Source organism: Molothrus ater, chromosome 7, assembly GCF_012460135.2.
Source record: "Molothrus ater isolate BHLD 08-10-18 breed brown headed cowbird chromosome 7, BPBGC_Mater_1.1, whole genome shotgun sequence".
Lineage (NCBI taxonomy): Eukaryota > Metazoa > Chordata > Aves > Passeriformes > Icteridae > Molothrus > Molothrus ater.
The window spans coordinates 15,753,276-15,768,080 of record NC_050484.2 but is presented as its reverse complement, the minus strand read 5'-3'; the positions used below and the strand labels follow the sequence as shown (position 1 = coordinate 15,768,080).

At 38.0% G+C, this 14,805-nt stretch overlaps 1 protein-coding gene across 1 annotated transcript in view; it reads right to left on the bottom strand.

Moving 5' to 3' along the window:
• The window catches only part of PDE11A (phosphodiesterase 11A), a 105,823-nt gene that overhangs the window by 78,600 nt on the left and 12,418 nt on the right, over nucleotides 1–14,805 (bottom strand). Inside the window, exon 2 of the mRNA XM_036386859.2 lies at nucleotides 14,487–14,645. Coding sequence (XP_036242752.1) covers nucleotides 14,487–14,645 — 159 coding nt within the window. The remainder of the gene's footprint in view (nucleotides 1–14,486; nucleotides 14,646–14,805) is intronic.

The following is a 14,805-nucleotide window of genomic DNA, read 5'->3' as shown; positions in this document are numbered from 1 at the left end:
CATGCCTACTAAGCACACAGCATCCTGCCCCTTAATTCTGAAAATCATATAATGTTTTAATCTTGGATTGAAGTGATTTTTTTTCATTTAAACAAAGCTCTGTTTAAATGAAAGAAAAAAACCCAAAAACCAAAAAAACAAACAATGAAGTCTTTATACAGAAAATCAGGTATGTCAGCAAGCCTGTTCCTGTTACTTACAGACAGGCATTTTGCTTCCAGCAACACAAGGTCCTTCCACTCATATACTTATGTACACTTCTCACTGTGTGCCTGAGAAGAAAAACCGTAGGGTATCGATATTAATATGGCTGTTGAATGGCACACTGGAGAGCCCTGGATTTCAGGTAGCTGAGTTGTGTTCAGAAATCAATGTGCTGCTGTCTTCCTTGGTGCAGATTTACTGATGTTAAGGGTTTGCTTCTGCCTACATTATTAGCAGTTCAGTAAGGGCCAAATTATTTTAAACTTTCACCGATCACTCAGCAAAATAAGGCTTTGCTTCCAGTTAAGTAGTATCATGGTTAATTAGCCTTTAAGTAGTATCAGAGTTAATTTAGCTTGATTCTGTAGTACCAGAGGTCAAAATACATCATAAACTGAGTAAGGATATCTTGTCTTTAAGGTGCAGAAATAGTAGGAAAACTATTTCCATTCATCATACAGAATGGAAGAGCATCTATGCACCCCTCATAGATATTTTAATAAAAAGTGCAAGAATAGAAAAGTCTTCTTTGATTAAATTAGGGTTTGAGTAGGTTTCCTCTTTTTTTGTCTCCATAATTTTGGACTGCACAAGTTGACATTCATCAAGCAATGAATACTCACCAAGGCAAGGCTGTCTGATCAGGGAAGTGCCCTGGGTCACATACCCCTGCTTCTTAAAGCTGAGTAGAAGTACGACAAAAAAATTCACGTTCAGTTCACTGAACATTTGTCCATATTTTCTCTCCTTCTGCTTTTATTTCTTTTCCATGAGTTTAAATATTTTCCTAATACCCCGTTTTTCTTATCTGCTTAAGAAACTATAATTCTTAGTTTAGAGTATCTTTTGATATGCATTCAGTCTTGTTCAGTTCTTACACCCACTCATTTTTCCATCTTTTCTGTCTTCTTTTATAGTTTATTCTTGCCTCAAAATTATTATTTTCAACTTCATCTCTTCTTATGAAGCAACTCATTTATCTAATATTTATCAAAATAAAAAATGTCTTTAATTCATTAGGTACTATTTTTTAATAGTAAGAAATTCACTACTTCTATAAGGAAAGTATTTTCTTTATTCATGGAACTAGAACAGCCCAAGAAAGAATGGCTGAATTCTGGAGGCCTGCCTGTCAATTGCCCTGAAATACTACACAGTCTTGTAAATGGGATTTGTTCTTGCTACTTTTTCATGATGAAATTTTTACCACTACCTGTGTCACAGGGAATTTTATGGTGTTTTTAGGAACTGAACTCAAAGCATAAATTGATTTCACTGAGAAAGACCAATAGATGGTGCAGTACTATCAAATGCAAAGAATCAAAGAGCTCCATAACCTTATACAAATTGCCTAAGGCATTTTATAAATAAAAAGCTTGCTGCAAAGACTTTATCGATTCTGAAAACAAATAATTTTTAATTTGTAACTTTAAATCTGATTTCATATGCTGGGAAAAAAAAAACAAGAACAAAACAAACCTAACGAAAAAACTCAACCCTTCCTCCACCAAACCACTGGGGGAAAAAAAAACCCAAAAACCCCCCTACACCCACTTTTCCAGTCTCCTGTTTCTCACAGCTGCTGGTCTAACAAGTAGCCTTTTCTGGCACTGGCACTGCTGCTCCTTCCTCCCCATCTATCCACTTTTACCCCTGTGCAGATTCATGGAAAGCCAAAAACCAAATCCATATTGATAGGGGAAAGGAGGCTCCAGAGCACAGGAGTATTTCTGATTTTATCTGCTTTCGTGCATGTGGCTGGCAGGCAGTCTCTGCTGTGACCACCAGCAGTGTCCCATGGTCTCACTGGTGGCTGAGCAGTGCCACTTGTGCAGAGCAGCACACGGGGCCCCACAAGCACTGCAGGGCATATTCCTGCTGTTCTGCAACAGGAACTGCAAACAAATGCAGCCTAAAAGCCTGGAGTGCCTTTATACCCTCTCCCCAGACTGACCTGGCAGGTCACAATCTTCACTGCTCCAAGGGTCTGTCCTTAAACACCTGGGTAGAGTAGCTTTACTTGTCTCCTAATACTCCGCTGTCTACTCAACAATTACACTGAGTTCTTCATGTCCTTTAACCAATTTCAACAAAAATTCACTTTTCCTCATGATAGCTGCAGTTATGCTGTCTTCAATGTCACCATCTCGCTCAGAATATAGTCAGCATACAATTTTTTCTCTCTTTTAAATGGAAGAGAAGATTAGGCCCAGTAGCCAGGACACATAGAAGTAAACAGTCAGTTGTGGTTTCTTTCTCAGCTCTGCCAGTGACCAATGTGCAATAGCTTGTCAAAGAAAATATTTTCAAAAACAGTTTAAGAAAAAAAAATTAAATAGACTAAAAGAAAATAGGAAAAATTCAAAGAAGTTTCTTACTGAGGAAAAAATGCATTCACCTTAAACATCTAAAATGTGATGAAGCTATAAGCCACTGAAAAAATACTCTGTCAGAAAATGTTCAGCCACTTTCAGCATCTGTCAAAAGGAAATGTTGTTCAATTTTTAATCATTGATGATATTGCTGTATTGAAGCACCAATACATGCAGAGATGCTGGATAACTTTATGGACAAACAGGGAGACAGCTATTGAATGCAAGCCATTTCTCAGATCAGGTAGCCGTAAGACTGTTTTTGAGTGATGATACCTGAAGCACACTTGAAGTCTCTTCATCTTGTCAGCCTCAGAGGAAAGCTGAAAAGTGGGAGGCAAACAAGGTCTGAGGCTACACAGCAAAGCCAGGACAAAGAAACAGCAAACATCGTTCGTTCAGCATTTAAGGCAGACATGAGAAGCCTCTCGTAGGCAGGTGTTAGAATCAGAAGTACGAGTTGGTGAGGTTCAGCAGGACTTTGAGGTAATAAAAGGGACGGGAAGCCCGAGGCGGCGGCTGCTGCCGTGGCGCCCGGCACCCGCTGGGTGGCGCTGTGCGGCGGGGACAGCGCCGGGCGCGGCCCCGCGGCTGAGGGGCAGAGAGCGGGCGCGGCGGGACAGCTGCGAACGGGGGTGTCGGAGCCGGGCCGGCCTGAAGCTGGCCCGCACTCACACGGAGTCAGCCGCAAAGCGCAGAGCCACCACAAGGATGGTGGCTAACTCGGTTTATGCTTAATTAACACTTACAAAACATGCTGCCGTGCTAAGTGTACCACAAATAGCAGAAACATGAAGCTATAGGAGAGTCACCCCTTATCTTTGGGAGCCCGTACTCTAGCTATACATGCTCACTTAAGTTTGTAGTATTATCATCACCAGAGAGGAAAGCAAGCCACTAGAGGGGGTGAGACCCTTTTCTGGTAGCACACGAGTGCAAGCCTCAAGCACTAGAGCGCAGGATGCTTTCCGTCACTTGGGCTGTGTCCTCAGCCTGGGTGTGCCACAGCTTTTCACTCCCTCAGCCCTGTCCATTCCTGCCTCCACTTCCTCTCTCCCTGCTGCAAAAACCACTCTTGAAGAGGTAACAGTTTCTGTATCCCTGCTTGTGCTTCTAAATGCTATTTAACAATCAGCCCGTTCCTGTTGTTTGGTGGGTTTTTTTCTGCGACAAATGAAAGTATCAGCATGCAGCTTTGGTTACTGCAAAAGTACAATCACAAGACCACAGATTTGAGTATTAATTTAGTAATCCCACTGCCATACTAACAGGAGAATTATAAGCATGCCATTAAACATGGCAGTGGATACTCGCAGCAGCTGCTTCAGAGACCTCTCTCTTCCAAGAAAAGCAGAATCAACTCACAAAATAAAAATATTGAGAGAAAAGGAAATGCAAAATAATTCCATTAAAGCAAAAAACCTAACACAGTTCTGCTGTTGTAACTCTGCCATTGTAAAAGATACATCCAGATACACAATGTTCCGGTTATTGTTCCTGATATTCACTTTCATGATTCACAGTTATATTCAAGTGCTCCCAATTATATTTATATAAAGTCTCACTGTAACTTCCCATCAGAAGTACAGCAACTATGCCAAAAAAGCAGGTTCTGTTTAAAAATATTCATGAGATACTGTTTTAACAGTTAGATGCTTCCTGCTCCAACATCACATTCTACTACAAGCATCAAACATTTAATCTTTTTATATAAGCAAAAATAGATCTTAGTATCTGACTTGACGTATCTATTCTAATAAAATCCACAAAACTGACAGCAGATGCAAAACAGAAGGCCATGCATATTATAATAAAATTAAATTAGAATCAATTCTGATTATTCATCTCTAGTTCAGTTTTCATTAAAAGAAAGTCTAAGTACCTGATGAAACAATAATTGAAGTATTTTGTTTTAATATTCAGGACATACTACTGAAGTATGACATCAGTGAGGAACATGATCACAGAGTACTTACTCAGTGGAACTCATTTTCATATTCATTTCATTGAATCCTCCTTATACGCAGAGGCTTATCAAATAAGTTCCTCACCATTCCTACTCTGAGAATGGAATTTAATTTTTAAATTATAATTTTAATTTTTAAAGAATGTTAAAAGCTGTAATAGGTTGAGGGGGGGAAAAAACCCCAACCAACCAACAACCCCAACCTCTTTATTCTTCCAAAAGCAATCATTAATGCAACAAATTCAAACTGATAGATGAACACATAAAATGCTCAAGCTCATTCCCCTAGGCTTTTATGGTGGCTTTTCATATCCCACTGGAATGGCCTCTGCTTCCTATGTGCAGTGATTTCCAAAATCCAATTCAGAAAAATAAAATGCTTTCCATTTCTATATGAACTGCTTGGTCTGGCAGAAACTACTGAGTTCATCACCCAGTGGTCAGATGTTAATGAAATCACACAAAACTAGAAGTAATTTCTCCACTTATAGGCCAAACTACAGTCTCTATAAAAACATGTATGTTTTTCCAAAATGTAGGTTAAATGCAGTTGCTCTAATTTGTTAGTGAGAAGCTTCTCCTCAGTCTGCTGGTTTAATACTTCTGCAGGCAGACTTCAGCTTTTGTAAGTCATCCACATCTTCACTGCTCTAATTTTACCAACTTCTTGACATTCAGAATTATTTGATATTGTTTAAGAGACTAGGGATCAGAGTTTACCCTTGAAACAGCTGTATTATAGAGGTGACATTTCAGCTGCTGTGCATGCCCAGTAGGGTAGCAACAAACTTTGCCACCACTGAAAGTCAAAATTTCTGGACGTTCAGGATTAAAAGCTCATGACTTTACAATTTGAGTTGAAGAAGCCCTGAAACGCTAGGTTAGAGCAGATTACCAGCCTTTGGGATTCAAGCACAGAAGGAAATACAAAGGCCCCCACTAGCTATATTTTCTACTTGGGGTGACAGAAAAAGAAAATTCAGTTTGTGTTTATGGTAACATGTCTTGGCAAGCTTCCTCCTTTCAAAGCCTCCTCTCCTCAGTAGGGAGCAGTTCCATATTCACAGCTGTTCTGCTCAGTGGGGCAAGACTGCAGGGCTGCTCCAGCTCAGACCACAACATGTGGCCCTGCTGTCCTGTAAGATATCCCACTGACTCTCACCACATGGCACCTAGGACATCCTCAGCTCTTGGATGTCCACAAGCCCATCGCTGCTTGGCACTAAAATCATGCCACAACTCTGGAGAGCTATTATCAATGAATTTGCTTTGTAACCATGACACCAGCTTTGCAAAATGCCAGTCTGTTTTCATACAGCAAAAGCTTTTTCGTACAAAAAAACCCCAAAACTCAACACAAACCCACCCCAAAAAACCAGAAAAGAACAAGGTTTGTTTTTACCCATTCTATCACAGGGACAGCAAGTTGCCGGCAAATTAATATTAAGGTTAAATCTATGTCAAATTTAGTCCAAAGACCTTAGCTTTAATAGCTGTCAATATAAATATTGTTTTGTTTCACTAAAAATGTATTTTGATAATTATTCTAAGTAATAAGGTTTCCCAGAGACCAAATTAACAATTAAGGGTCCTACTCAGAGCTTTCACAAAGCACTGTTAAATGAAGCATTCTTCCTCGTGCCCCACCTCTCTCACCACGCTGTTCACAGGAAACATTTTTCTAAGTACAGTTCAATAATCCTGTTAAGGGTTACCTGAAGTGCACTGAATAATTCACTGCATGAAATTTCTGACCACCATTCACTGTTATGAACAATGTGGCTCAATTCTTTTACAGCTCCAACATTTCAAGCACAAAAATCATCATAAAATTGTTTTAACCCTAGTTTAGTTCTTGCCAGCTATGCAAGAGATGCCAAATTATTATCATTAATGGTTAAATTACTTCAGCCTTCATAATTTGAGTAAGCTCCAGTCTAGAACATGTAATCTGGCTGCCCAGTAACTCTTAATCTTGTTGACTAATTTTACTGGTAACCCATGTTTTTCATGCTTTTTTGTAGGTTGGGGTTTCTTGAATTAAAAACACGGCATTCTCAGTGATTCAGGGAGCTATTCATATGAAAAGAATCTTTCATATGAAAAGACACAGTTTTTGCTAAAACTAACAATCAGCAAAATGAACTAGCTAGTTAAGGGACAAAGAAAAAAAATTTTCATGGTAATGCAGTGACAGCAAGGTGTCAAAAGAAGCAATGAAGACATGCCCAGGCTTTCAAAAACAGTTCTGGGCATAACTTAAAGATAGTTTTAAAATGCTAAGAAAAGTGCAGTTGATGTTTTATCAGGCTCAAGTGTACAAAAATTGGTTCAAACGTCTTCTGCTTTTCCAGACATGAAAAGTACCAACAGTAAGAGCAGTGAAGAGGCACTGACCAGGGGTTTTAGGGAGCAGGCACCCCTCCTGCCAAAGCAAACAGATGACTACAGAAAAAACTGCTGCACCAGGTGGGAACTGGTGAAGATTTTTAGGGCACAACAACTGGGATGAAAATGAATAGGGAATGACTTTTCACTCTGTTCACTAAAAGCAAAACAAGAAGGAATAATATTAAATTAATTAAAGTCACATGGAAGTTCTTCATACAATGTGCAGGATATTGTGAAATTTGTAACTTTTCCTGCTTCAAGAAATGCCAGAATAAATTCCTAAGCAAAAAATCCCTCGGGTGGTATTAAATACACAGATACCATGTCTGGTCCTGACTTGCAAAGTGCTGTAAACTGTTGGGCTATATGAGAGAAATACCATCCCATGGTTGCCTCATTCCAGGCAATTGCTTTCAGCTGCTGACAGAGAAAGGTCCCATGAAAGACAAGGACAAGAGTTTTATTCATTTGTGGCCACAGATTTAAACAGCCATTTCCCAGATATAGGGGAGACACATTGCTGTATGCTCCTAACAGGCATTACAGCTATGTTGCTGCTTACATACTCCAGTTGCTGGGATGCAGACAGGAATTTCTCAGGTGGACAATTGCTAAGATAGCATAGATGAGGGCTGAATTCCTTCTAATGTACAGTCAGGAGTTTGCCAGTTAAAGAGCAGCTACACTTTTGCAAACCAAAGACAGCAGGGTGGCACAATTTTCATGGGAGGGAGAAAGACTATAGGTAAAGCCAGGACAGAGATGTGAAATACTATATGCAAAGCTGGAACTATTAAACAAACTGCTGAAATGGATTTTTTAAAAATTGTTTTGGTGTTTTTTAACACATCTGTTTGAATAAGGGATGCTACATGCAAAGCAAGTAGTCAACAAGGCTTCAAAAGCTCAGACTGAGTCAAAAAAAGGAAAATAGTTTCCTTATAATAAAGTAAGAATACTTAAAATTGAAAACCTAATAGCACATATGGAACAACCTAATGCCATTTGTAGAATTAGGAAGATTCAGGAGAGAGATCACTGTAAAGTGATTCACTCAAGGGGATACTGTGAATCAGTGCTAGAACAACAATTCTTTTTTAATTACAGTTTCTTATTAAGCCTGTATTAACTTGCTGAAGGTCAGAGGTTGACTTAATTTTTAGCAAAATTATTTGCTAAGAAGTTTCCAGTATCTCATCATGTAACCTATAGCTACAGATAGGCTCTGCATCACTATTCCAGGGGGAAATACTTTTGATGGCAGGAACTGCTGTATGAACATTTCATTCTGCTTCGGGAAAGATAGGCAATTCACAGGAGATGCAAAATGCTATTTTCTAAAAGTATATCAAGCCTTGAAGTTATTATGAAGAACATCTAGGGAGAACTGAATAGACTGACAGAAGTTCAGAAAACACTTCACTAGGGACCAAGTCCTCCCATCCAGCCCACAGGGCACATCTCCAGTAACTGTCAGAAATAAAGGTTTCACCAGCTGTTGACCACAAAGGTTTCCTCTTACATGCTTCTGTAACAAGCCCCCAGTGCAGATTTCACTTCAAGCAAACAAGATTTTTCTAATAAGCCATCTGATCAAAATAATTTACTTGGTTTAAGGGAGTTTTGCCAAGAAAAGAAAGACAGCTGAAAGTAAAAACTTTATTTCTTAGGTAATGGAAGTACAGGGTTTTCTCCAGAAAAAAACCCTGAAACAAACCATCACACAAACAATAAAACCTGATTTTCTAATCAATTCCTTATATAGACAGTACCTAGGTGTTACACTGTAACACAAGTACACATCACAGCTTTCAAGACCGGCAGGCTTTCTTTCTTTTTTTATGACAGATGTATAAAACAAAATTCTGATCCTCCCGAGCCTTTGTATTATTGTTGTTTTGGTATTCCAAGCTTTGAAGTGGAAAATCTATTAATAAAAAAATGTATTAACATCACCCTTTCTAGTTACTAAGGTGTCTGAGAGTTACCATCAGAACTGCAGAATTCTTAGCTTTTAGGCTTCCTGTTGAAAAATTTATTCCCTTCTGATTGAATAATGTAGTATGGCTGCACAAAGGCTTCCATGATCATGGCATTTGGCTGCATTACCAGTCTTCCTGAGAAGTTGTTGTGTTTGACCAGTAGAGATCTGGGCGCCTTTCTCCCGCTGCAGTGCCTTGTGAATACTAACGAGAGGAGAAAACAGAACACAAGCTCCAGGGCTATTTCTGTGCTTCAGAATCTGCAGGAACACCCAACATTTCTCTTAATAAGATTTAGTCTGAAGGTACTACTGAATGCTTCATAATTCATGTCTCTGAATATATGAGTTATCCTCATCACTCCTCTGGATTTTTTTCTAAGATGGATATAATTAGTAAAAGTAATTTTTGATAATGTGACTGAAAAAAGCATGAAGGAAAGCAGCATAGTCGACTGTGAACCTGTGTCCTCCAGTGGAAGCAATAGGAGCCAAAACTGCTCCTTAACCAATCTCTTTTCAGTGATCTGACATGGATGAATTTAAGCTTCATAAATAGACTTGGGGGTCTGCAGTAATTAAGTGTTCCTATGTTAGAAAGGAACAGAGGTTTGATTTTAAAAAGCCCATTAAGTCAGCAGAGATTCTTTAGTCTAGTTTAGTGAGCTCTGAGTCAAATACTACAAATATTAGCCAAATGACAATCAAGGCTTACAGATAAGAGCTCTTATTTATTCAAGTCTCTCCATATTAATTAAGAAGATACAAGCACAGGCAATATGGGAAGAACCAACAGGTTCAGATTCCCACTGGCAATAGCAGGAAGAATCCACATGTCTTGTATAATAGAGTAAGGAAGGTAAGAACAAAACTCCAGTCCCCACAAAAAAACCCATCACAATTTTTCTTGAGCTGTTCTATAGAGGAAGCCCTTCCTGACACCAAATCTGACCATTTGTTTGTTTCTTTTATGATGACATCTGGAGGCATCAAGCAAGTATCAAGAATTTAGTGTAAAATGTACCATAAATACACAGAAACAAAGCATCCCACAAGTCTAGGAAAATACACATTTATATTTGGAAAAATATATGGTTCACTGAAATATCCCTGCAACACATCTTAGGCAGGTTTCCATACCTCAGAGATAAAGATGCCCAATTCAAATATTAACCACCAGTCTCAAAACAGAAGTACTGATATAGGGAGGTTTTTAAGTTTTGAGTATGTTTCAAGTTCTGTAATTAAAAAGTAATCTAGACTTCCAGCTTAACTTGAAAGTGTGACTGAATGTATGCAAGACTGAAAGAAGTCCGTGCCAATGTCTGTCATGGCAGTCATTTTGTGCTGTTGGTTGCAAACCAGTGGTGTTAAGCTGCCTTGATAAAGCAAATATCCTAGTGGCAAATTGCTTTAAACTCCCTCAGCAAGACAGTTCAGTTACTGTGATTTATTTTAATTTAGGTTTGTGCAGCATGTAATTTTCTAGAAGTGTGCCTAATAGACCATTAGAGTTTTCCCACATAGCTGTGGTGCTTCAGCACCTTCATCCTTCAAATGTCTTCGTTATTTTCAGTCTTCTTTCAGGAAATTTGTCTCTTGCACTGGGAGATATGTGACATATGGGCCACATGATACCTTTGAGGAGTATGCCATTTTTAAATAATAGATTTTGGAGTGTCACTGCCAAGTGAGAGAACCAAGGCAGGTATTAGCAGGAGGTTGACACATACTGCCATACATGGAACATACAAAAAAATTTCTTTACCTAATTTGTTTCTCATTTGTTCCTTTGTAGTAGATCCATCAATTATTTTCAGGTGACTTTTTTTTTTTTTTGTAAATTCCACACATTCATAGAGCTGGAGTTATCATTTTCACAGCAAGGAAGAGATGCTTGCCTGTTCTGGATCACTTCCTTTCCTAGTAGTTTTATTTACAGTTGATTACTTCCCTAAGATGAAGGAATGGTCCTTACTGACTTTAAAATTGCTATCTGCCAGCATGATTGTAAGCTCATCATGCAAAAACTCACAGAAAATGAATTAGCAGGTACAGCAAAATCCCTGGAAATCATTCATCACTATGGTAGACCTGATGTAGGATATATTTAAGCTTTAATGAATATGGACCAAGAAGAGCACAATAAATTGGAAAATTCAGAATCACAAGGCTGCTATTAGGAATGTGAGAAATAAGATGTTGCAGCATGGGAACATTTATCTGCAAGCTCCCACAAACCAAATGCACATCAGATAAATCCTGTACTCTATAGACATATATACTTAATAAAACTACCCACAGAGCACAGACAACAAATCCAGTTTTTACTTCCCCCTCCCAGGTCTCACTGCATTCAGACTACTGCAAAGCCAGCAGGGTTTAACTCGAGATGGCAGCCCTGGGTACTTTCCCTGCAGTCAATTCACTTCTCTCAGAGGAGGAGGATGTCAGAGGCAGAGAGAACAGGATGCCAATTTAAGTGACCACGGAGCTCCTGTTGCTGTTTGTTAAGCCTCTCTGATGGAGGACTAGATTTGTTCTGGCACTGAGTTTCAGAAGACTCTAAAGGGCAGACAATAATCGAAACCACAGACTGTCAAAGTCTTGTTAGGCTTTTCTCAGCAGTCCTGGAACATGTATGACTCACCAGCAAACAGCACATACCCTTCAGTGAATCTTCAGCCCAGTCCAAGGAATGCATGTTGGGTGCATAGTTCTTTCCAAGGGTTCAGGACTTTTATCTCTCTACTCTTTGTGCAAATGAACAGGTCTCTTCATTTGCAAAATACATTAAAAGTGCTATTTTTCCGAAAAGTTACCAATTACACAACATAATGTAATAGTGATGACTATTATGTGTAATAAGGGATTCCAATATTGTTTGTATCAAACTGAAGATCTCCAAAATCAGTTTGTTCAACTGAGCCACTGATGCTGGGGTGACAAAATACATTGTGACACTGAGCATCTTTCTCTCATGCCTGTGGCTGTCATCTAATTCTGCACTTAAACAATGAATTGGCTAAAACATCCCTAACACTAAAAGGAGAAAAGAAATTTGGCAGTGGGAAACAATATTAAATGTGGAAAATTCACTTCTATTTGTTCTTAGTGCTGTGCTTTTAACACTGTGGTCAGATATGTAAAAGAAAACCCTGAGAATTTGCCACGAAAAACAAAACCAGAAGAACTCTGAAATATAATACTCCATTTTACATACTGCAAAATATAAACTTGGTTACAGCTTGAGAGCATTAAAAACTCCTCAAACCTTAAATATTTTATTTGCTATTAAATTCCTGAAAACAACTAAGAGTACATAAAAATGATGCTAGCATCTACTTAATTCTAATTGAAAACATAAGTCTTTGTTTCTTATTGACTCGAGACAGCAGTGCTGCCAAGAGACATTTCATTAGACAATACAGTCTTATCATTTTATAAAAAAACTCCAACAGATTATTTTAATTGCTTCACACAATACTAAGAGAGGAATGACACTTGCAAACAAAAGTCAGACTCAAATGATACTTATATTTCTCTGAGAGGTTTTTGGGGGTAGGAAAAAGACTGCTAATTTACATTTTCATTTTCTAACCATTCTGAAGTTGCTGATTGTCAGAAACTGTAACATCAACATAAAGCTGCATATAGGTCTTTTGCCAGCTACTCATCAGACTTTTCTTCACAAGCCACCTCAATACCCAGGCTTCCAAAGTTTTCTTTTCTTACTCTGAAGAGGGTTTCTCAGTTTTCACCTGCCTCCTTTCCTCACAAACGTCTTTGTTGATATTATGGTTAAAAATCCCTGCTAATCCTGCAAGACAGTTCTCCTGAAAGTATGTGCTCTCTTGCTTCCCAGAGGCATATCATGCTTTCTATGTTACCCACTGAGCAAAAAAACTTAAAAGCATGAGTTTTGAAATAACAGCACTTGGACTGCCAGGCCTCATTAAATCCAAGATCTATTACAGGGCAAAATGATGCTTATATTCACATTTACTTCTCCATAAAATATACATGTCAGAACCCATTCAATGTATTCTTGAAGAGTTCTAACATACAGGCTTATAACTCTAAGAGTGATCTAAATTACTAAGAACAAAATAAAGACGACACAGTATGGGCAATTTGCTGATTTTTAGAAAATATTTGGTAGTCACTGAATGGGAGCAAATGCCTCAGCATTAGCATCAGATACTCATACATTAGAATATTTAGGTAATACACAATTCAAATATACACAGTTGTTTTGCTGGTTGAATGTATAATAATCAAATATAGGATCCATATTAAAAGCTGTATTTTAAATAAAATTCCCTTTACAAGGACAGTACTAACAAAAAGAAGTGCTGAAAACCCCTATTCAGGGAAGGTTTAATTTCCATACATTGCTAATAAATCAATATTCAACATCCAGGATTCTCAAGAATCAAAAGTAACTCAGAAGTAGCCTATGGTTACACAAGTTTAGATAGCTTCTAAAGAAGGAATTTAAGAAGTACTGGATAACTTCAGATAAAGTACCATCTGAAAATTGAGAGCTATATTTAAAGTTAGTTAATTCAATCTAAATCACTATGCTAAATCGGTTACACAAACACCTTGCAGAAATAAAAACCAAAAGTTAATTATTTTTATTTTTTTTAAAAAGGGTGCATAACATTAACTGCATTTGAATCAAGATAAAGAGCTTTTTGGAGGAAAAGTCTGCTTCTAACTACACTTCCACAAAAATGAGATTCAACACTATTTCAATACAGTAGAGTAGCTCCCTATTATGTGCTTAAAGGAGATTCCATTTCTCTCTCCTGGGCTGAAAGAGTTGCAGTTCTGTTTGTCCCCAGTTTGCTGCCCTCTGCCATTCTCTTCCCCAGTCACATTTTGGCTTCCTGCACATTTTCCCTCCGAGGTCAGCTGAATACATTTGCCTTCATCAGCAGCATTTCCTATTTCCCCCTGTCTTTAATTCAAGTTCCTTCTTTGCAGATACTTCTACTTTCCTGCCTTTTGAGCTTACTTTACTCCCCAAATTCCACCTGAGATACACATACCTGGTGTTCCTTCCCATCCTCTTTTTCTTTAAGTATTGGCAAGTCTCAAATGTTTTGGAATAACAGATTTGTATATGCATAATTTCCTCTAAAATAAAATTTCTTTTGCATATGCTACAGGCATTTATCCCATGGAAAGTACTAAAAGAAGATCTCGATTTTTAGAGTCAGCAAACTTAGGAGTATCTCTGTGATAATTTCCCCCCAAACTAATTCTTACAGGTGAAGTTTTCAAAAATAAAAAAGACTTCCTACTAAGGTCTACTACAAAAAAAGGTCTGCATAAGATTAACAGAGGAACTCAGACATTTAGAGAACAGATTTTCTATTTTATTTTTTCTTTCTTATTTCTATTTAATTTTCTATTGTAAACAACAAAATTGTACACTTTGTTATGCACTTCCAGAAGTGCATAACACAAATCATGTTCTATTTACTAATTTAAGTAAGTAAAGACAAGTCTACTGAATTAGAGAAAAAAATTAGAAAGCATGCAAAAGTAAAGGTAACCTTACCTTTTCATCATCATCAGAAAAAGGGGCACCTCCTGGAGTCTTATTTATTGCTTGGGCAACACCAATAATCTCTCCATCACTGTTTCTTATGGGCATGCACAAGAGTGACTTTGTCTTGTATCCAGTCAGTTTGTCAATCTCATCATTAAAGCGTCGATCCTTCAAAAGGAAATAAGGGAACATTAACATACATTTCATATATCTAAGCTTTCTTCAGACAGCTGAAGTCATTTATCAATGTCTGATATGGTATTTTTCAGTAGCATTAGGCTGTTGCTTCTCTGTTATCAGCCCATTCTTTATTAGCTGTTTTTCCTCT